At 37.4% G+C, this 20,047-nt stretch overlaps 1 protein-coding gene across 1 annotated transcript; it reads left to right on the forward strand.

Moving 5' to 3' along the window:
* The first annotated feature begins 5,089 nt into the window (after positions 1 to 5,089).
* Positions 5,090 to 19,594, forward strand: LOC112867838 (sulfotransferase 6B1-like). Its single transcript, XM_025930877.2, has 6 exons — positions 5,090 to 5,354; positions 7,683 to 7,867; positions 10,082 to 10,208; positions 15,677 to 15,771; positions 15,924 to 16,110; positions 19,049 to 19,594. Exons 1-6 carry the CDS (start codon positions 5,210 to 5,212, stop codon positions 19,165 to 19,167), a joined length of 858 nt encoding a protein of 285 aa, XP_025786662.1. The 5' UTR covers positions 5,090 to 5,209; the 3' UTR covers positions 19,168 to 19,594.
* Positions 19,595 to 20,047: the final 453 nt, after the last annotated feature.

A 20,047-nucleotide genomic window follows, 5' to 3' on the forward strand; every position in this document is an offset into this window, starting at 1 on the left:
AGTGCAGAACCAAGATCTTAGATCACAGAGACTAGAGCCATAGTAGGGAGGAGGAATAGACTCAATAAAGTTTCTGTTGTTCTCTGACAGCCATGTGCTTCCTGTCCATTGTCTTTTAAATTAAAATGTCTTGTACCTTGTTCCTGTCCTACTATTGTATGTTGGTTGTTTGTATATGAGAAGGAAACTTGTCACTTTAACTCACAAGTCTATAGGTTGGGAGAATCGTAGTCTAGTAGCTGTGCTCGAGGAGCTTCAGCAGAGGACAGGACCCAAGGACCTCCACTGATATCTGGGCCTCGTTTAGAAAAGGAGATCACAGACTTCAAGCTTGGCCCTGACAACAAATGGAGTGAGACCTGAAGGTCTTGGGAAGGTTGCAAGAGCATTTTATTTCTAGGAGGAAAATGAAACACTGGAAATCAGAAAAGACTACAAGAGCTACTTTTGCACAATGGCCCCCAGTCAGCTACAGTTCCCAGGACTCATGCCCTGTGTGGTCCTTTCCCCCACTGAGTCTTGGCTAACCCTGTATAACTGAGTATATAGACTGTCATGGATGTCACATGACTCCCAACACTAGGTTGTAAGAAACAGTTTCTGCTTAGGTGTCTTGAACCCTTACTCTCGGAATACTCCCTTTCAATAGTCACCAGCCGACTGTAAGACCACATGTATAAACACTCTGATAGAGAGCTCCATCTCAGCTCAGTGTAAAAACCCATAATCAACACTAGCCATGTGGTCAAGCTCTCTTGCATGTCAGGCCCAGTCAGGTCTTCAGAAAAATCCACTACTTCCTACCACTGGTCAGCAATGGCCTGTCAAACCAAACTTGTGTGTGCCTCACAGACCTCATACGTAGGCAAAGGATTTTTTTTAACAAAATGTTTATTCCTTTATTTTGAGAGAGAGAAAGAGATAGAGCACATGCAGTGTGGGGCAGAGAGAGAGAGAGAGAATCCCAAGCAGGCTCCACACCATCAGTGGGGTGATGAGCATGATGCCTGAGAGGTTGAAGCAAAAACTGCTGAAGGGAGCACAGTCAACCCACAGGACTGTGAAAGAAAGCAAATTGTTGCTTTTACATCACTACATTTTATAATGGTTTATAACCAGCAATAGACAAATAGGATACTGTCAAACAGTTTTTCCAATATGCTTGTAGCCAATTTATATACTCTTACCAGTAAACTATGATGATACCATATGTTGGCAAAGTTATGAATCAACTGTAATTCCTATATTTTGCTGGTCAGAAATTCTGGTGAATATACCTCTGAATCTATCATAAAATTAAATGAAGGTTATAAAAAAAGTCAAATGGCTTCAGAAAAGAATGAGGCCATGGTTTATGATCTTTTTTTTTTAAAAGAAACTTCAATGCAGTATTCTTTTTTTTTTTTTTTAATTTTTTTTTCAACGTTTTTTTATTTTTTTTATTTTTGGGACAGAGAGAGACAGAGCATGAACGGGGAAGGGGCAGAGAGAGAGGGAGACACAGAATCGGAAACAGGCTCCAGGCTCTGAGCCATCAGCCCAGAGCCCGATGCGGGGCTCGAACTCACGGACCGTGAGATCGTGACCTGGCTGAAGTCGGACGCTTAACCGACTGCGCCACCCAGGCGCCCCAATTTAATGCAGTATTCTAAAGCATATTGGCAACCTGTCCTACTTAAACTGCCTCAGTTTACTCATATATACAGCAAAAGTAATCCTACATTCCAGCCATGTTGCAATGAGGATTAGATCTGACATGGAATTTAGTAGATATATAACATAGCTTCTCAATGTTTTCAAGGCATCTATGAGAGGAAAAGTCTAGATTCTTCCTCTCTTCTTGATTTTCCTGCAGAAAAACCAATAAAAGTCAGTTGAAAGCTTGGGGAAGGCAGTGGGTGTGATTGGAGGCTGGGAACAGTGGCAGAGTCAGTGTCAGAGGAGAGGAATGAAGTCACCCACCCCACAGTTCCTTTGTCCTTCTTCATCTGATGTGTCTCCTAACAGCCCCAGAGTAAACAAACATTAAAAAAAAAAAAAAAAAAAAAAAAAAAAAAGGACTGTCTAGGAAAGTCATTACTTCAGGAACCAGGCGGGTAAAGTCCAGCAGGGTCGTGGAGAACAGGGAGTGGTGAGGACTGAAGCAAACAGGATTGAACAAGCCACCACAGTTCAAATATAACTTTGTAAATGGCAAAATAAACACAAAATCTGCAAACTGAAGCTGGCCTGTGGGATTGCCACATTTGTGATTTTACTCACTCCCTCATCCATTCTATCTCATTGGCCACTAATTCCTAGAGATTCTACCTGGGAAGCACTGTCGCATCTGCTCTTATTTTCTCATCTCCATTTGCTTCTCTTTCAGTTTCTGCCTTCCGTGTGGATCATCTGCAGCCCACCTCCATATTGTTATCAGATGAGTCTTTCTAATATGGAATCTGATCTCCTCACTCAATGCTTGAGACCTCTGATGGTTCCCATAGCTCTCTGGACAATGTTCAGACTTCTTAGTTCAGTGCAAAGGCCTTCCAAGATGCAGCCTGTTCCTTTACCTTTACTTTTCAGCCTTTCTCTGTAAGCCTCTCCCAGGGCCTGTGTTATACTCATACTTAACAGTGTAGACTTTACACATTTTTTTATAAGGCTGTTGTATTATGGACTTGTAAGTGTTCTCTACATATTCTAGACACAAGTCCCTTACCAGATATATGATTTGCAAATATTTTCCTGAATAGATGTTTCTTCATTTGCTTCCTGATTTTGAACCATTTTTAGAGATTTTAATTTTTTTTAATGTTTATTTATTTTTGAGAGAGAGACAGAGAGAGAGTATGAGTGGGGGAAGGGCAGAGAGAGAGGGAGACACAGAATCCAAAGCAGGCTCCGGGCTCTGAGCTGTCAGCACAGAGCCCAACACAGGGCTTGAACCCACAAGCAATGAGATCATGACCTGAGCCGAAGTCGGATGCTTAACTGACTGAGTAACTAGGCATCCCCATTTCTACAGATTTTAAATGTTTATTTTACTTTTAAAAGAACTGTCATCATTTCTGGTTGTTTCTTCAGGGAGAGGGTCCACAGAGCTTCTCATGCCAACAGTGTGAGAGTGGATCTTCCCATAATGCTAATTTTAATTTCCATTTCCCCAGCAACTAATGATGTGGAACACTTTTTCCAAAGGTTTACTCAGGGGTATGCTCTTTTTATGTTGTTGAGTTGTTTGATTTTTGTTATTGATTACTAGGAGTTCTTTAAGGAGTCTGGAAATGAGTACAATGTTGAATATATGTAATTACACTATTTTCTTCCAGTTCTGTGGTTTGCTTTTTTACTTTCTTAATAGTGACCTTTAATTGATAGAGGCTCTTAATTTAATCAATCACAAGGATAACTTTTTCTTTAATGGTTAGCACTTTTGTGTATCATATTTAAGAACCTTTATATGCCTAAAGATCATGAAAATATACTTCATATTTTCATCTAGAAGCTTTTTTTTCCCATTTAATTCTGTGATATATCTTGAATTTTTCTTTAATATGGTGTATGGTAAGATTTTTTCTTCCCCCATATTGATCCAAATGAACAAGCACTATTCATTAAAAAGACCATCTTTTTCTGACTGAATTATACTTTTGTTATGAATCCAGTGACAATTTATGTGTGGGTCTTTTTCTGTACTCTTCATTCTGTTCCATTTATCTATTATGTATCCTTGGGCTCAGGCCACACTGTTTTAGTTACTGTTGCTTTATGGTAAGCTTAAAATATGATAATTTAAGTCTTACAGATTTGTTTAAGATTTCATTGGCTATTCTTCTGCTTTTGTATTTCCATATAAATGTTTGTCAATTTACACACATGCACACACACACACACACACACACACACACACACACACACTTGTTGGGATTTTGATCGAGCTGAATTGACTTTATAGATCAATAAGGAGAATTTGACATTTAAATAATATTGAGTCTTCTGGTCCATGGACAAGGTATATCTCTCCTTTTACTTAGGTTTTCTTTAACCAGTTTCAGTAATTATAGTTTTCAGTGACTTGCACATCTTTTATTAGATTTATTTCTAGAGATTTGAGGTTTTTTTCATATTATTATAAATAGTGGTGTTTTTTCAAATTTCATTTTTCAGTTGGTTTTGCTAGAATATAAAAATACAATTTAGTTTCAAGTATTGACCTCATAATCCAGCAACCATGCTCAATTTACATATTCATTCTAATTGTTTGCAGATTCTTTGGGATTTTCTATGTGTATGATTATTCTGAATTTCATTTCTGCCACTATCATAAATATCTTTCTTCTTCAATTATTTCTTCACAGTAGACCTCTACTTTTTTATGCTCAATTAAAATGCTGGTCATTTCCTTGTTGATATACATTTCTTTTGATGATTAGAAAAGTAAACAAAAAAGATTCAACTATGGGTCACAGAAGTAATTGGGCACTTTGTTGCCATATCTAATCTAATCCAGAATATAACAATATTAGTGACAAAAGCAAAGAATGACTCAGACAAAAATTTGTTTATTTCAGCATGTATACATCAAAGCTCAAGATGTCTTTTTTCTGGATTGGGTTTCCTGATTTCTGTGTTATCTTTCCTAAAGTGTTTCCTGCAAGGTTTATTTTTAGCCACAGATTTATCTGCCAATTCTAAGAAAAAATTTATATTTTCTTGCACCACTCCTCTCCTCTTCCTGCAGCGCAATACATATTAGCTACTTCCTCTACTATGTGTTAATATTAACACGAAGTTCAACTTTTCTAGTCCTTTCCACAGTGACGTAATCCATGATAGCCACTATAAGTCTTTCCTTATTAAAGCAAAAGGATTTGAATAACTTTAGTCTGTTTAATAATTACATTCTGAGATCTTGATAGCTTTGTTTGTAAACTATTCTGAATGTCAAGTTGGGAGGCAATATTTTGTAACATGTGTTATCAAGAAAATATTTTGTAACATGTGTTATCAAGAAAAATATTATTTTCACAGTAGACTTTGGCTTAGTTATGGTTTAAAAATTACTCTTGTGAAGAGCTGCAAAGCGTATATATAGATTCCTCTAGCTTAGTAATTCTAGGATTACACTGCCACTGAGCTAGGATTGACATCAAGGACCATCCTTGTTCTGTGCCTTGTGTAAAGTTAGTGTTTAGTAAATACTTTTTGATTGACTTGAAGAAAGATGCCATTCCAGAAGCAGTCAAGTGTTCTTCATAAATTCAAGGGGATCCTCTATTCTACTATGTGTTCAGAAGAACTTCTAAATTCCCTGGATTTTTTCAATGCAAGAGAAGATGATGTGTTTCTGGTGTCCTACCCAAAATCAGGTAAAATTTATTTTAATGTATTTTAAATGTATAAATACATTTTTTAAATATGTGAAATGTAAGAAATAAGAAGAAATATAATAATATTTTTATAAAGCATTTATTTTTCAGAATTGTTTCATAAGACATTTAAGTATCCTAAATGCTTACTTTATTTTATTTATTTATTTTATTAAATGTCTATTTGTTTATTTTTGAGGAGAGAGGGAAAGAGAGAGAGAGAGAACAAGCAGGGGAAGAGTGGAAAGAGAGGGAGACACAGGATCTGAAGCAGGCTCCAGGCTCTGCACAGGGCTTGAACCCACAAACTGTAAGATCATGACCTGAGCTGAAGTCAGATGTTTAACCAACTGAGTCACCCAAGAGACCCTAAATGCTTATTTTAATGAAAAAGTGTGACATTAGAACATTGAGAACTGTGTTTTGAGAAAATTCAACTGGAGGAATTAGAGCTTTTACTATGATCTTGTTTCTATTTGATAAAGCGTACAGATATTGACATATATAATAAGCATAATATCTGTAACATTATAAAGTTCTCTTCATATTTGTACCAGGCATGGTGACAAATAGTATTAGTTCAATTCATATTTAATCATTGATTTATAAATGAATAATTTTTTCTCCTGGGCTAATAAAAACAAATGTAAGTGTTTTTAGTGTTAAATTTTATGCCTTATTCTTCAAAGTTTATTTCCACATATTACACACATGAAAGAAAGGACCATTATGAATAATGTCATCCTGGGAATAGTCAAAATTAATTCGATATTATTTTTAATGTTGAGAGGTGACCAGGATATATAATATCCAACTGCTAGCTGCGATTTCCAGACATGTGCAGAGGGGCATACACCTGCTGGCATGGGTCAGCAACTATGAGCTTAAACCCTTTCCAATTATGTTTGCATTTAGTTCACGTACCTGAATCTGTCAGGCCCAAGAGGCCCTCACAGAGTTCACATAGGGCCAGATCTTCCAGGCGTGTTTTTTGAGAATAAACATAAATCACATACATAACTCTTTTATTGGAAAATACTGCTGCAAATGGAAATTAAATGATTGCCTCCAGAAAATCTCAGTATTCTATGTAGCAGGTCACTCTGTGAATAAATATACCTTACCCTAAGTTGATATGTTAGTTCAGAAAGTAATTTATGAGACTTTTAAAGTTCTTTGAGCAAGTGGCTAGTTTATACTCTGTATAAACAACCATACATAAAGCTTCCACTGTACGTGTTGGTGCCTGTAAATGGGCATCATTCACCAGGTCCGGAGGTCTCTTCGGCAGCACAAAACTGTATTCTCTCTCCTTCGCCAGAATATATCAATACACTTTTTGAAAATGATAGAAATATCATTACTATATTAGTCATGTTTATATGAATATTATAAATATTTGACCTATTAACATTATAATCTAAAATAGTCTTTAATTTAAAACATATCGTGCAAATGAGAACCATGTTTAAGTTCTAAATATTTATTCAACTATAGATTAGTTAATGTCGTAACAAATTTGGAGCTGGAATTACAGTGGGATAAGTGGACACTGGCTTGATTTAAACTTTTTAGAAACATTGGTTTCAAATTAGCTAAGCATCCTCCCTACCAAACTTCTACTTCTGGGCTCCAGCTTACTGTTGTCCACAATGTTGGAGCACATCCATATTTGCTTCACATAAACATAAAGTGATATTCCTTCTAGACTTCATGGTAGCATAGGATTGTGTCTTTATGATATTTGAATATAGCATTTGCTCCTTGTTCAAATGCTTTGTCTACACCACTACTCTGTGTTTGCACACAAACAAAAATAAGATCCAGTGTCTATCTTCCAGGGGGGAGTGGGGAGATGGACATGAATATAAGCAATGACATTTCTACTCTGGTAAGTGCTACTTTGGAGGGACAGAGAGAGTAAACAATTGTGCCAGGGGAGCAGGGACTCAGAAGACAGTATATAAAACAGCAAGATGCATGAGCTTGCAGGACCAGTAGGAACTGTATATGGAAAGACCTGTGTATTTGCAAATTGGAGAAGGCGCTAGAGGTAGGGTAGCATGGAAGAGTATTTCAAGCTGAGGAAAATGGCTTATGCAGTTTTAAGGTCTCTTCGTGCTCTTTAAAGTGTGATTCTTCCTGAAAAGTGAATTATCGTCTCAAGCGTTCAAACAGGTTTCAGTGAGTGTCAAGAAACAATAATAACTATTTATAGGAAAATTAATGCACTCATAGCTCTTATAAAATCATGCTAATTTTCTATATTTATTTCATCAAGAGTATCACTTAATTTAAAAATGCATTTTGTTTTATTTTTGTGTGAAGGTACTCACTGGGTTGCAGAGGTCATTGAGAACATTCCCAATGTTAGCATGAGTCTAACATCTCCTATTGAGTTGGGAGACATTTCTAAATTTGAAGAGCTAAACATGTATTGTAAGAGAAGAGTTATTCCAACACATTTGAGCTACAACATGCTACCTATGAATATCAAACAAAAACAATGCAAGGTAAGATCAGTGGGTAAGGGCAAAGGCTTGAGAGTACCATAGAATTGGGCTTGGCTTCTTGATCTGTCACTTTCATCCCTAATGGGAAGTGAGAGTCTCTGTTTGCACCTGGTTTCCCAAGATGATTACCTGTCCTCTGTTGCCACCTCCCTAGCCTTGAGAGCTTAGGGTTGATGCTGACTTTCCGTGCTCCTGCAGGGTCTGTCAGATAGTCAATTTTTCTTGCCATGTTTCTCTACTCTCAATCTTATTAGACTCCTATGTTTTGTTCCTTATCTTTGTCTCCCCCCTTTTTTTGTTTCCAATCTCTCTTACATGAAATTTATGCTTTTAGTTCATATCATGATATTAATTAATATTTAATTTTTTTCAGAGAACTATTCTACCTTCCCTTCGTATCTTTTAGCCACCCCCTAATATTTCTTAGAATATTGTGTATTTATTGAGTATAACTGACATATAACATTGCATTAGTTTCAGATGTACCACTTAATGACCTGATATTACTACATATTGTGAAATCATTGCCACAATAATTCTACTTAACATGTGTCACTACACATAATTACAGAATACATTCTTTTTTAAAAATATTTTTTAATGTTTAATTATTTTTGAGAGAGAGACAGAGCATGAGTGGGGGAGGGGAAGAGAGAGAGGGAGACACAGAATCCAAAGCAGGCTCCAGGCTCTGAACTGTCAGCAAAGAACCTGACACGGGGCTCCAACCCTCAAACTAAGAGATCATGACCTGAGCTGAAGTCAGATACTTAACTGACTGAGCCACCCAAGTGACCCCAGAATACATTATTTTAAAATATGTATTATGTATTAATAGCTTGCATGCCTTTCCCACTGATAATACTGACATGTAACTTTGGGTATTCTCCAAAGACCCTAAAATACTCTTCTCTCTACCAAAACAAACAAAAAATTCCAACCGGATGGCTAAGGCTTAAGATTCTGCCACTTTATCTCTTTTTGTTAAGGCAGTGAATGGATTTTTAAACTGCTTTCAGTTTCTTGGGTTTCTGTGAATCTGCTCAGGATGCAGAGAGCAATTAAAGAAAGCCTGAAGTGTTGAGTTACTCCTCAATTATCTCTTGAGATGAAGAGAGGATAATGGGGGCAAAGGGGAGGTAAAGGTGGCTTTTCATCTCTGTGCACGGTGGCCTTTGCACATCTCTCATGTAAAGAGGAGCAGGTGTTCTTCATGTGGATCTTACACGACACCTGGACTATGAACACATTACAGAAAGAAAGATAGCTACATAATACCTGGACTATGGACACAGTACAGAAAGATAGCTACATTCAGCATAACTCAGTAAACACTTCATAACCTACATAAAATGTATACACCTGATTATGAATTTAAGAGCAAGTGGGACATCTGATACTCATGACCATGATCGAAGATAGTCCTATTATAGCCAGTGTCTCGCACTGGTTTCCTGAGGTTTTTCAGAAGCTCTTACTGCACTCTGTATGTCCCTATTATATCTTTCATAACACTGCATTCCTTCACCTCACTGCAAGTTTTGAGAAAGCTGGTAGTATTTCTGTCTTACTAGTCATATTTCTCAGACCTTGAACTTTCCACTCCGCCTGGTCTACTGGAGGTACCAAACAAATATTTATTAAATTGAATTAGATTGCAGTTGCAGCATTTCTGTCAATTAGGAGGGTAGCTCAGATTCCTTACTCTGTGGGGGATTAAATTGTAGAAATATGCAATTCCAAAACATCCTTCTTCTTATAAATAAGAATAGACAATTTATAAGAAATCTTAGTGTATTTAAGTCATGTTACAAAACTACTAAAACTTTTTTCTGTTAGAAGTTTTTTATATTAAAAAAGTAATCTTGTCCTACAAATTAATAGAGGGTTTCTCATGTCCGTTGCTAAAAAGATAAGGCCACATGTAGCACATAAATTGGGAAAGTGTGATCGGTGGCTGGCAGCACCAATGTCATCTGGGAGCTTGTTAGAAATGCAGAATGCCGGGTCTCATCCTGGATCTGCTTTTTCGCAAGATTCCCAGATGATTCGTACACACATTAAGTTAGAAACACTGGCCTGAGTCTATGTTTAATAATCTGAGTAAACTAGCAAAAAATTGTGGTTTGTACAGGTAGATTTGGTTGCTTTCATTTAGAAAATGCTTTGTTTTGGGGCTATTCCATCTAAAAATAAACTAATTTGTTTTAACAGATTATCTACATTGTCAGGAATCCAAAGGATACAGCCGTTTCTTTATTCCACTACTACAGAGATAATCCCAATCTCCCTGGCATTGAAACCTGGGCTGGATTTCTAGAGCTTTTCCTAAGAGGAGATGGTAAATATAACAATGATTTTCTATTCATAATATACAGTTCCACTCAACACAAAAGCATTTTCCAAAAGTTTAAATGGACCCTAATGGCCTGCTTTCAGAAATACACTTGAATAGATAATTCTTTTGCTTCTAAGCCATTCTTTCTCACTTTGCTTCCTCAGTCTTTGTTATCACCCACGGGTGGTACGTATTTGCAATTACTTATTGAGCTGGTTGAAATGTTTTAAAAACAGATTAATTCTGATCAAGTATCACTCTTTTTGCATATACCGTCAGTCTTGTCAGTGAAATAATTATGCATTAATTGGAGTTGTTGAAGCCTAGACATGCAGTCTGAAACATGCCTTATGTATACCCACATGGAAAATAAGACAACACAAATAGGGGCGCCAGGGTGGCTTGGGGACTCTGACTCTTGATTTTGGCTCAGGTCATGATCTCAGGGTCGCGGGAATGAGCCCTGCATCGAGCCCAATGTCAGGCTCCATGCTGAATGTGGAGCCTACTTAAGATTCTCTCTCAGTCTCCCTGTGCCCTCTCCCCCTCTTGCGCTCTATCCAAAAAAAAAAAAAAAAAAATCCAAAACAACAGAAGCAACACGCAAAAAATCCTAAACTCCCCCTTCCCCGCAAAAGGGAAAAAACATTCCCCAAATAAAACAAATGAATTAGCCATCTTGATACTTGTCTTTATAAAGATGAACAGGAAGCAATTTCTCCTGAAAATACTACAATGATATGTCATTTGATTGAGCTGTGCAGCGCATGTCGGTTCTGCGACCATGAATGACCTTTGAATTTATTCCTTTTTCCCTGACTCATTGGTGTCTGGAGCACTTACACACACGCACGCACGCATGCGCGCGCACACATTAGTTTCTAAGCCTGAATTCCGAAACCTTTCATTAAACCAAAATAATGTACCAAGACAGTGCAGAATGTAGAAGAGGCATGATTTAGAAACGGTGTGTGCCCACAGGGTCTTATCTCTCTAGGGGGTTGGAGGTAAATCTTCTTAATTGTTAGTTTCACTATTTCACTTGCAAATTGTTAAGCATTTACTTGTTAATTTAAGGGAGTCCACAGAAAGTATAACCTTAACATGAGGACTTAGGGAACTCACTAGCAACAGAGTGTAACACTCCTTTTGCTGTATTCTCTATGGAAGAATATGCTATGCTCACAATATTTCAGCTCCTCTTTTGCAAACATTTAGTAGAATCATAAAGTTTTGGGAATGACAGGTCTATTAAAGGTCATTTGATTGAAACACCCACCTGATGTTTGAATCACCTTTGTAGTATCCCCAAGAATATTGCAGGCTAAACTTGAACTTCTTAACTTGGACAACGGGTTCACACCCCCAGCTCCTGCCCCCAAACAACACACTCCATCTCAATACTGTTAACAATTTTTAAAAATCTTACTACGTGATCTAGACACTTAGCTAAGTGCGGTGCAACACGATTTCATATCATCCTCACAAGGACACAGGAGCTAGATGTGACCTTCATTTTACAGGTGAGGAAAGTACAGATGTTGGGAGGCCAGATAACTTGTCCAGATCCATATCTACTAAGGAGCAGAGCCCAGATTTAAATTCAGGTGTCAGCTCCAAAATCTTTGCTCTTAGCGCTGTGGCATAACTCATCAAGCAAGAAAGCTGTTGCCCTCATCATTAATTCTTCTTCCACATGATAGCCTTTTAAATATTTGAAGATAGTTAGCATGCCTCACTCTGCCTCAATTCCATTTTTGGAATAAGCAGAGTTTAAATACATAAATTATTAAAAAAAAAAAAAACAGATCTTGAGTCTGCTTTTTCTCAAGAAAAGAAAAGCCATGTTTGTCTCCAGTTATTATGAACTGGGGCTCACTACGTCTCTCACTGCTGCATGAGCTCTAATATGGCCACATCTCTATTGTTTTGCACCACCTAGAAGACAAAAAGCATCCTCTGGGTATGGCCTCACTAGGGCAGGGAAAAGCAGGCCTATTAGTGCTCCTGTTGTAGAGATTATTTTTCTGTGAGTGTAGCCACAAAGAGGGCAATCCCATCCATATGCAAGGAAGCAAACTAGCTGTCATAGGGCATCTACCTTTGCTATAACATTATCCAGAGTCATAGCTGAGTACACTGGGAAGGGCAGTGCAGATGGAAAAAAGGTTCCAGATGATTCTTTTATGCCTTATTAGATATGTTAATAGATTTTTAAGATTTTTAATTGCAAAGGGATCTGCCATGTAAGTATTATACAATCGGATAATCTAGCCTGGGCAAATCCTGTTGACACTTGGGGATAGTCACTGAATCACTAAAGCTTTTATTTATTTACTTGGGTGGGAAGAGTAGCCTCACTTTTTACTATTTATAAGATAAGGTTGTCTGTTTTTCTGTTAAATATATGTGACTGTATTTCAGGAATTTTCTTCAGGGACTTTAAAAAAATGTTTATTTGTTTATTTAAAGAGAGAGAGAAGAGCAAGCAGGGAGGGACAGAGAGAAAGAGGGAGAGAAAGAATCCCAAGCAGGCTCTGCATTGTCAGTGCAGATCCAGACATGGGGCTTGATCTCACAAACCATGAGATCATAAACTGAACCAAAATTAAGAGACTGGATGCTGAATGCCTAAGGACAGGAGGTGGTATAATTCTGTAATTAAGTGAAGGATGTGGAGAAAAACATTTCCCATAAAAGAAATACTTTACATCTCTGTTTCAGAAGTTATTTTTTCTTTAGGGCCATAGGTCTGGATAATAAGGATTCTGATTAAAGAATTAATGAAAAGTGTAATTCTCTATATTAGTAAGGAAGGCATGACAGCTTACTTCTTTAAGACAATTTTGGCTGGCTTAAGTCTTTCTGGAACAAGATGGAGTATAAATTAATTAGTTAATAATAGCATAGCTGCTCTCAAACAATGATCAGGCTATGATCCAACAGATTATTCTTCAATCTATTTGGCGTATGTTGGAATGCATTTCCTGCTGAAAAGCCATAATGGGCCAAGTCAATTACACATAACCACCAGATGTGACACCAGGCCTCTTTTCCTGTCCAGCCTGCAAGTCACACAAGCCTAGGTTCCCCCTGACAGCATTGAGGGCTTCCACAGCATCAGCAACTCTAGGTGGTGATATCATCCACCAGGGCTGGGATGGGCTGCAGCTGCTGAGAGGAGGCGGTGAGGCAGGTTGAGTCTGTGAGTGTAGTCTGGGGTACTAGAAACTAGTTAACTTCTTAAATTTGAATAAGAGAAGAATCAATCTTATTCCACCATGTGTTTCTTCCTGGGTAAATGTTGGCCATCCTTAGAAGATAAACTCCTTGGGGCATCTGGGGGTCTCAGTAGGTTGAGCATCTGACTCTTGATCTCACCTCAGGGTCTTGACCTCAGGTCGTGAGTTCAAGCCCCACCTTGGGCCTTGGACTCTGCACTGGGTATAAAGCCTACTTTATAGAAGAAGAAAAAGAAGAAGGAGAAGGGAAAGGGGAAGGGGAAGGGAAGGGAGGGGGAGGGGGAGGGGGAGGAGGAGAAGAAAAGAAAACTCCTTAAAACTGATATGGTAATTTGAGTAATTCTAAGATCAAGTATTGCTCAAGTCCCTGAAATAGCAGTGAGAATGCTGATAACTGATGTATCAGGACAGTCCTTCTAAACACCCATTCTTATTGTACAGCCTTCTGGGCCAATGGGGTAGAAAACTGGGCTGACACTGTAATGACACCATTGCAGTCCCAGAAGTTCTTGTTTTAAGAATGCCTTATGGTTATTTTCTTGCCCTTAACTTCCTTGGGAACGGAGGCCATGAAAAATTGCAGTAGTTTGGAGTTAATTAGACTTCAATTTATGCAAAACTTTAATGTTCAAAATGTATATACTGCAATATCTGGCAGACACTAATGGCTTAATAAATCCTTATTAAATGAATCAATAGTCATCAGATCTTCAGAAAATTGCTAGTAGAGTGGCTCTTTTATAATTTGGGAATTAACTAGTGTTAAATCTTTGGATAATAAGGATGCATGGAAAGATGTATATGTAGTATTTTAGGTTACAATGTTTCACACTTTAGATTGTCAAGCTAGTCAACTTTCTGTGGTGACAACAAGGTGCTCACGTTTTGTTTTTTATCATCACTGCTTCTGATCATTTATTTTGCTTGGTAATATTTTAGTCTCAAGCCCTGGAGATATTTTTAGGACTGTAAAATTAGCAAAGCAGTAAAGAGATAGTATCAACTACTGATAAATCCCTAACACTGTATTTTTCAGCCTTAAACTCAGATGAGTGAATAGAACTCTTTTCTCCCTCCCCCTTTTTTTGAGGAAGTGTATAAACGTTTTATGCTAAGAACTTATAAAAAGCCTGTGACATTACAGGAATAAAATAATAAATTCTCAATGTTTCTTTATTTTTCCCAAGATCCAAAGTAGTTATCAGAACACAATTATTGGGAAAATGTGTATTTCTGCATTTCTGCTGTCATTTTTTCTGATTATAAAAAGATGTTTACCAAAAATAAGAAAAAACACCACAACCGTATTAAAAGATATAGCAACCCAGCTTAATTTCACAATATTGTATTTAGTTGAAATAGTATTTTTTTTAAATTTGAGCTCTTCTAAGGAAAACTTTTTTAAAAATATTTAAGATCTTATTTAATTTTTAATTATTGAGTTAATGTTATTAAACCTAATTGTAAGTTTCTTCATAGATAATGAATGACACATTGTTACTGAAGAAGACATGGTATTAACATATATAACTAGCTTTTTTTTCATTTTAAATCCAGTGTAGTTAACATACAACATTATATTAGATTCAGATGTACAATAGAGTGATTCAACAATTTTTTTAACATGTATTTATTTTGAGAGAGAGAGAGAGAGAGTATGTGTGTGCACAAGGTAGGGAGGGGCAAAGAGAGAAAGAGAGAGAATCCCAAGGAGGCTCCACACTGTCAGTACAGAGCCCAACGTGGGGCTCTATCCCACAAATCAAATTGTTAGATCATGACCTTAACCGAAATCAAGAGCTGGTCGCTCAACAAACTGAGCCACCCAGGTGCCCCCATTCAACAGTTCTTCTTTTTTTTTTTTTTTAATGTTTATTTGTGTGTGTGAGAGAGAGACAGAGACAGAGGGAGGCAGAGTGCAAGCAGGGGAGGGGCAGAGAGAGAGGGAGACACAGAATCAGAAGCAGGCTCCAGGCTCTGAGCTGTCAGCACAGAGCCTCACGCAGGGCTCAAACTCATGAACTGTGAGGTCATGACCTGAGCCAAAGTCAAATGCTTAACCGACTGAGCCACCCAGGCGACCACTATTCAAAAATTCTTAAGTAAAATTCTTTCACCTGAAAGTTTGATACCTGTGTGCCTTACTTTGCATACTTTGCTGAAATGGGAAGACCCTGGGACACCAAGTCACGATGCTTAATATTAACACAATTCACTTTTTTTTTCTAGTTGTATATGGATCCTGGTTTGATCATGTTTTAAGCTGGGAAGAACACAAAAATGACAAAAACATTCTAATTATATTCTATGAAGAAATGAAGAAAGTAAGTCCTTTCTAATATTTCAACAATCAAAATTTAAGTCAAGTAAAGTTAAAACAGGAAATCAGTAAATTCTGTTTTCAGCTTTCAGGGAATTAATTTGGTGTTTTGATGAGTTACACTTTCTAAAAAACTTTTTTTTTCGTATTGCTCAGGATCTTTCTAAAAGCATAAAGAAAATAATTAATTTCCTTGGTATAAATGTGAGTGACAGTGAAATTAATAAGATTACTCGGAAAACATCATTCAGTGAAATGAAAAATAATGCAGCCAAAGAAAACTGTGATCCAAATCATACCATCTGTGCCCTCACAACTAATAGGAACCTGGTATTTAGGAAAGGTAAGTCATAACGGGATGTGGTGCTTTGCCTGGGCTTATATTTGGAAGTAGTTCCATTTTACCATTTTAAAAAAACCTCTCATTTCACCATCGTGCACCCTATCTCTTGCACAATGGATTTGTGCATCGTTATCCCTCAGTGAACACTTATTAAATGAAGTTCTCAAATTGCATTATTTCTAGACATTGAGATTTCCATGCCCAGTTAGGAACCAGTTGAGAGAGACACAGGTGTCAAACAGATGGAAATAATAAAGTTGCTTGAAGAATGTTCCTCAGGTCTGCAGCCTAGTGCATTTGTTAACAACTTATCCTAAGTTTTGCAAACATGCTTGCTTAGTCACAATCAAATGCAATTCTGTCCTTGCACTGAAGCAGCCCATTTACTGCATGGTAGAGAGCAGTATGTGACACATGTTTTCTTCAGAAGAGAGAAGGGAGCTAATGAGTTTTGACAGTGCATTTTTCCAAACTCACCAAATAATTTACCCTGCACCAGTCAGGGGTGTACAGAGAAGCTGGAAGTGTTATCTAAGGACATTCCCCTGCATGAAAACCCAAAGAGAAGGAAATGAATCTTCTCCACTAATTCCTAACATTTAACTTAAAAGTAGTTTGGGTACATCTGGATATAGAATTGTTTTGAAATCCATGTGAGTCTTTAAAAAATATTTTTTAATGTTTACTTATTTTTTTGAGAGAGAGAGAGCAGGGGCAGGGGAGGGGCAGAGAGAGAGAGAGAGGGAGAACTCACAGTGGGCTCCACTCTCACTGTTAGCACAGAGCCTGGTGCAGGGCTTGAACTCGGAACTGTGAGATCATGACCTGAGCCAAAGTCAGACACTTACCCAACTGAGCCACCCAGGTGGACATGAAATCCATGTGAGTTTTAATCCAGATATGGGAGAAAAATGTTTTAACATTTTTCAAAATTTTCATAACTTATAATGGCAAAATTTTCTGTGTTTAGGTACTCAGATTTCCTACTAGAAAACACAAAGGTGTGTTTTCCATTTTCTCATTCATCTGAATTTAATTCATTCTAAAGCAAATATTTGCTAACTCACATGGATCAGATATTGCCTTAAGTTTGCAAATTACTTTTGTCTTTTTTGGTGATTCATTTTTTATTTTCTTATAGTTACAAAACCAGGGCTGAGAGGGAGGAGAGAACTTAATTCAGCAAATATTTATTAATAAGTATTTTCTAAGTGCTAAGATTCAAAAATTGAATAAAATAGTCTTGTCCTTCAGAAAATCATAACCTAGACAGTAATACAAGGTTATAACAGCTATACCAGTAGTATAAACAAATATGAATAGCAACATGAGTAAGGGAGAGAGAATTTTTTCCTAGCAGAGTAGGTGAGGAGATGACATTGGATTGGGGACTGGAATCATGAGCAAAAATTTGCCAGGAAAATAACAGAGAAGAAATGCATTCCAGCAAGAGCTAGCAGCAAGAAGGATATCTCAGAACCACTATGGAATTGCATTTTATTTTCTAGAAAGAGCAGGTAGTCTTCTGTGCAGAGTGATATATGATGTGTGGAGCAGAATGAGGGAGATAAAGATTGGGGCCAGAGAACGAAAGCTCTGATGGACATTATGAGGGGGTCCTTTACCCCCACCCCATTCCTGTCTATTTGCTGTTTTAAGAAGGGACCTGAAAATAATAGAGTCAGGTGGAAAGTTGATTAGAAGAGGGTGAAACCAGAGGCAGAAAGTCCAGTAAGAGGTTATTGTAATAATCCAGGTACAAAACACTGAGGGGCATAATTTGGCTAGTGGCAATGAGCCACGGTCAGATGGATCTTAACTCAGAAGTCAGTTTAGGAGCCATCAGCAGTTTGTGGAATTAGGTAAAATTATTCAGGGTGATTGGAAAGGATTGTGGAGAAAGGGTTAGAAGGGGGAGCCCTAGGGACGCTAACATCAATAGGAATGAAACAGCCCAAGACAAGCCAAGAAAGGAAATCAGCTAGAATTCCAAAGAAAGCCAGGATCAAACATGGCTGTTTGTTTATCATTCGTGAATTCTGAGAGTGTCTTCCATAGTGGTGTCAGTGGAAGCCAGATTAAGGGAATTGAAGAGATGAGAACGAAAGGAAGCAGCAAATAAGGACCACTCTTCCAAGAAGTTTGAAAATGGAGGACAAGAGCAAGATGATATGGGAGGGTCAAGAAAAAGATTAGGAGGATTGGGAGAGAGAAGATAAAGGGAAGACAAAGAATTTAGAAAAGGATGTGCGAAGGAAGGTGAAACAAGCAGAGATGAGAGAAAGAGAGATTGGGAGGGATTATAATACAGAGAATGATGAGAAATGAGGAAGTTTTGATGCTCAGTGGAACCCAGTGGAGACCAATTAAGATGAAATAGGTGAAGGCAATTAAGAGTACACTTAATCGTCATGAACACTGAATAATGTATAGAGTTGTTGACTCAATATACTCTACACCAGAAGTCACTATCACATTGTATGTTAAGTGTACTTGAATTTAAAAGAGAGAGAGAGAGAGAGAGAGAGAGAGAGTGAGAGAGCAATTACGCGGACCTGTGGTATGTTAGCACAGTTACCGCTTCAGAGGTGCACAGGACAGGGAAAGAAGTGACATCATGTCCACTTTGTCGCTTTTATGTTTCAACTAAGTTTAAGCGAGACATTTCTTGGCTTGCTGTCGTAAAACCTAGGTTATTTATATATTTTAATCTTCTTTTCTTTTTAAGAAATAACTTTTTAAACTGTAAATATTAACATACAACCATTACTGTGGAAATTAAAAGCAACACATAACAAATGAAGAAAAGAATAACCCCCATCTTTTTATCACCAAGAAATGAAATCATTCGTATTTTATTATAAATCTGACAGATTGCTTTTGTGAATGCTGTACATTTACATTGGTTCTTCTCTGATACACTTCCAATTTTTTCCAGGAGCGGTGGGTGATTGGATAAACTACTTTACTTCAAAGCAGAAGAGAGTATTTGATGAACTATTCACAGAAAAAATGAAACACAGTGAACTAGCAAGACATTTTGAAGATTCCTCTTAATATAAATGGAAAATGAAGCCACTTTCTGTTTTATGTGATGCAGTACTTGGGGAATACATAAATATATTTTACCAATGTGAAAAGCAGATATTTCTTTCAGTGAGAAACGGACACTTCATGAATGTGTCAAAGGTTTCATGTATGAGAGACTGTTATTAACATATTTGGTGATAGCAGAGAATTATTAACAAGAGGAAGTTTACAATCTTGGAATGGCTGAATTATATATCTGCTTTCAGAATATTCACAAGGAAAGGAGATTATTTCTATTCAGGGAGAACATATTACTGTGGGTGTTCTATAAACTGCATTAATGTACAACAAAAGTGGAGAGGGATTGTGTAAAATAACAAATGTCTGAGAAGTATTTATTTTCTGCCTATTTGGACATTATGACTTCTAAATAAACATTTTCATTTCAACATTACCTGGTGTCTGTGTAGAAATATTCTCCAGTGTCATAACAATGACAAACATAATCTTACTAAGATGGAATACCTACTAGGTAGATTATATCAAATGATCCCAATCTGGTACATGGTGGAAATGAAGAATGAAAAGATACTCTTTCACATTAAAGTAACACTGGCATGGCATTCCAGTATTTTCTTTATCTTTTATAAAGCCATTTATTTATTTATTTATTTTTCAACGTTTATTTATTTTTGGGACAGAGAGAGACAGAGCATGAACGGGGGAGGGTCAGAGAGAGAGGGAGACACAGAATCGGAAACAGGCTCCGGGCTCTGAGCCATCAGCCCAGAGCCTGACGCGGGGCTCGAACTCACGGACCGCGAGATCGTGACCTGGCCGAAGTCGGACGCTTAACCGACTGCGCCACCCAGGCGCCCCTATAAAGCCATTTAATTACATAATTTCT

Source organism: Puma concolor, chromosome B4 (assembly GCF_028749965.1).
Source record: "Puma concolor isolate L17-30 chromosome B4, mPumCon1.1.hap2, whole genome shotgun sequence".
NCBI lineage: Eukaryota > Metazoa > Chordata > Mammalia > Carnivora > Felidae > Puma > Puma concolor.

Coding starts and splice junctions, on each gene's coding strand:
- LOC112867838 (XM_025930877.2), top strand. CDS start 5,210: ATGCCATTCCAGAAGCAGTCAAGTGTTCTTCATAAATTCAAGGGGATC. Junction 5,355..7,682: donor GGTGTCCTACCCAAAATCAG/GTAAAATTTATT, acceptor TTTTGTGTGAAG/GTACTCACTGGGTTGCAGAG. Junction 10,209..15,676: donor GCTTTTCCTAAGAGGAGATG/GTAAATATAACA, acceptor TTTTTTTTCTAG/TTGTATATGGATCCTGGTTT.